This window comes from Cyprinodon variegatus, unplaced genomic scaffold (genome assembly GCF_000732505.1).
Source record: "Cyprinodon variegatus isolate N-32 unplaced genomic scaffold, C_variegatus-1.0 Scaffold82, whole genome shotgun sequence".
Taxonomy (NCBI): Eukaryota; Metazoa; Chordata; class Actinopteri; order Cyprinodontiformes; family Cyprinodontidae; genus Cyprinodon; species Cyprinodon variegatus.
The window spans coordinates 250,171-253,682 of NW_015150535.1; the positions used below are offsets into that span (position 1 = coordinate 250,171).

Consider the following 3,512-nt stretch of genomic DNA (forward strand, 5'->3'; position numbering starts at 1 on the left):
GTTTTTAAGTTTAAAGATAATAGCTAGAAGTTTATCTCCTTCTGACCGGTAAATGGAGCACACTGCTCCCCTCTTTCAATACCACAGTATGCCCCAACGGCGACAGTGGCTTGTTGGAGTTTGTCCTTCAACTGGAAGGTTTTCTGTTCAAGTCCCGGTCTGGTTTTCAGTGTTGTTGTATCCTTGGGCAAGACACTTCACCTGCATTGTCTGTTGCTGGTGGTCAGAGGGCCCGGTGGAGCCAGTGTACAACACCCTTGCTTCTGTCAGCGAGCCCCAAGCAGCTGTGGCTACAATGTAGTTTGCCGCCATCAGTGCATGAATAAGTGAATACTGAATGTATTGAAGAGTGCTATGGTGAAGTCCTTTGACTTGATAAGGCCATTTATGCCTGCCAATTCCCATGTCTGCTAATGCTAATGCTAACCTTTGGTGACATTTAACTGTCCTTCCATCTTCAGCATTTTAAGACCAACTTGTATTCCTAGAATTAAAGCAGGCTGTGCTTTTTTTTGAAGTAAACAAGATGGAGGTAAAGAAAAACATCATGTGATTTATCTTTGTCGTTCTTAGTTTACGAGGATATTCTCTCATCCGGACGGGGAGACTCTTTCTTCATCAGAACCCATTTTGAGTACGAGAAGGAAACTCCGCAGAGCCTCCCGTTCACCAGAGGAGAGATCTTTAAAGTCACCGACACGCTCTACGACGGTAAGCTGGGCCACTGGTTGGCGATCCGAACAGACAAGGACAACCAGCTGCTGGAGAAGGGAATCATCCCAAACAAGAGCGGGTGAGTATATCAGAGGAATGAAACCGTTAGCTGCTTCGCACAGAAAACCTCTGACTGGGTTCTGGTTTTTACGTCACAGAGCAGAACAGATGGCCAACGTTCAGAACGCCGCTCGGGCGGCATCCGGCAGCGACAGAGGAGACTTCTGGAGGCTGAGAGGTCAAAGGGCGGCCAAGAAGAAAGACCTGCGTAAGAGCAGAGAGGACCTGAGCGCCACGCCGGTCACCACCAGGTTCCCCGCCTACGAGAGAGTGGTTCTCCGTGAAGGTACTGGACTAATCTTACCTCAGGTTTGTCCTTTTCTGTCCCCGTCTGTAAATCCTGACGTCGCGGTTCTGTTCTGTTCTGTTAGCTGGTTTCAGGAGACCTGTTGTGATATTCGGGCCCATTTCCGACATAGTGAACGAGAAGCTGGCCGCCGACCTTCCCGACGAGTTCATCATCGCCAGTAAGTCTTCTCAACATTCGGGTCAGTTTGTCTAAATGTTTGAAACCATCTGAAAATAATTTATTGCTGCGATTTCAGAAAAAAAATCCATTTAAATTAAACCCTTAATGGTTCAGGTCTTTATCGAGTCGTTTTTAGCTTTTCTTACTCCAGCAGCAACGACCAGGTTCTGAACTCAAACCTGTTGGTCGCTGCTCCTCAGGGAGATTGAAATTCATCTCAGGTTTTCACCAAAATCCTGAATCCAAAAATCCAACAACTTGTGAATTTGGGCCGTTATAACCAGGATTGGCAGGAATTTGGGAATAAGATATCCTTTAAATGAGGGTATTTAATGAATTAATCACATCCTAATCAAATTTTAATTATACAGAAACCCTTTTTGCAATGAAATCAGTGAATAAATCACCATATGAGCACAACTCAAATATTTTTCTTTTTAATCCAATTTTTAGGTAATAAAATAAAGCCATCAGATTGGTTTAATCATTTACACTGGAAAAATTATCTAGAAATAAGTAAAAATGTCATAAATTAGGTCTATTTACCCTTAATTTGAGTAGGTAAATTAGATCATTTGCCAATGGAATGAGTATTTTTACTCTTAAAATAAGACAATTAGATAATATGCACTTGAAACAAGACAATGCAATTGTGTTTTCTTATTTTAAGTGTAAATTGTCTTGTTCCATTGGCAAAATGTCTCTTTTACCTCCTCAATCCAAGAACAAATGCACTTATTTTAAGAAATTATTTTATAGATTTAGATTTGTTCCAGTGTATCTTTTTTTAATCTGCTGATATTTTAAGCAAATTCTTTGAAAATCTATTTATATAGAAGTGGGAACTGTCTTCTGATGAATTAGGAACAAGTGTAAAATATTGCTTATGTAGAGGTTAGTTTGTTAACATCCGTGCTGCAGCATCATTAGTCGCACTGAGATGGTTTTTAAGCTGGAATATCCCATTGGGTTTAGAGTTATGGGAAATTTCTCCCATCAAAAACAATGAAATTTTATCTCTAAGTTTCAAAATGATGCTCAAAAAGAACGTAGAACTCTGAACGTTTGCTTCCAGTCGGTGAAGATTGGATTCTGGAAAAGTTTAGCCGAAAAAAACAAAGGAAAATCTCTCTCTGTTTTAGAAACGGAGCCCAAAGATGCAGGAAGTGAGAAGTCTTCCGGAGTGGTGAGACTGAACACCATCCGTCAGATCATCGAGCAGGTTGGATTTTTATTCCAGAAATCAGGAACCAAAAGCTCCTAATTCATGACGCTAACCTGCGCCATCTTGTCTGCGCAGGACCTCCACGCGCTGCTGGACGTGACGCCCAAAGCCGTGGACACCTTGAACTACACCCAGTGGTATCCCATCGTCATCTTCCTCAACCCGGACAGCAAACAAGGCGTGAAGACCATGAGGAACCGCCTCATGCCCGGATCCAACCGCAGCGCCCGGAAGCTGTATGAGCAGGCCGTCAGGCTGAGGAAGACCTGCTCCCACCTCTTCACCGGTCAGTCAGGCATCAGCACGCCCTCTGACCCCGCCCCTCTCAGTTCACTCATCCTCTGTCATGTATGTTTTTTTGTCTCCAGCCTCTATCGATCTGAACGCGTCCAATGACGCCTGGTACGGCAGCGTGAAGGACTCGATCCGGGAGCAGCAGAGCAGAGCGGTGTGGGTGTCTGAGGCGAAGGTGAGTCGCTCAGATTCTCCGGAGATCCTGTGGCGTCTAAAGCCCGGCCTACACTGTGATATTTTCAATCGTTGCACGTAGCTAGAGCTCACACTGTGCGACGAAACCGCAAGATTCATAAGTTCACAGCTCATAATGTATGTTCTCACACTGAGCGACCCGACGCTCTGATGCGATCTACCTGCTCACACTGTACGTCTGAAAACAATGTCGTACTCTGCTCCGCGGTAAGATGGCGCTACTCGGACTCGTCTATCCGGAACTATTTCACTAGAGTGAAACGTGCTGGCTTTGAAAATTGTGAAATTTTGTGCTGAAAGCCTTAAGAAGAAAAGGCGACGATGTATTTGGAAAAAAGACATGGCTGAGCAAACATGGCTACTACAGTCTGGCAATTTTACAGAAAGAACTCCATTTCACTCATTGCACCCCCGCCATGCTTCCTCATCTGAGAGGAAGAAGAAGAATCCTTGTTTGCCCACACTGCAAAAACGATCCTAAAATGAGTAAAAATATCCTTAAAATAAGTGTATTTACCCTTAATTTGAGTGGGTAAATGGGACAATCTGCCAATG

The 3,512-nt window shown here is 43.9% G+C and overlaps 1 protein-coding gene across 5 annotated transcripts in view; it reads left to right on the forward strand.

Moving 5' to 3' along the window:
- The window catches only part of tjp2 (tight junction protein 2), an 82,031-nt gene that overhangs the window by 72,496 nt on the left and 6,023 nt on the right, over positions 1-3,512 (forward strand). For all 5 annotated transcript variants that reach the window (XM_015373200.1, XM_015373196.1, XM_015373198.1 and 2 more), the window contains 6 exons: positions 574-793; positions 873-1,060; positions 1,146-1,241; positions 2,386-2,465; positions 2,544-2,754; positions 2,837-2,937. In XM_015373200.1, the coding sequence (XP_015228686.1) occupies positions 574-793; positions 873-1,060; positions 1,146-1,241; positions 2,386-2,465; positions 2,544-2,754; positions 2,837-2,937 (896 nt within the window). The remainder of the gene's footprint in view (positions 1-573; positions 794-872; positions 1,061-1,145; positions 1,242-2,385; positions 2,466-2,543; positions 2,755-2,836; positions 2,938-3,512) is intronic.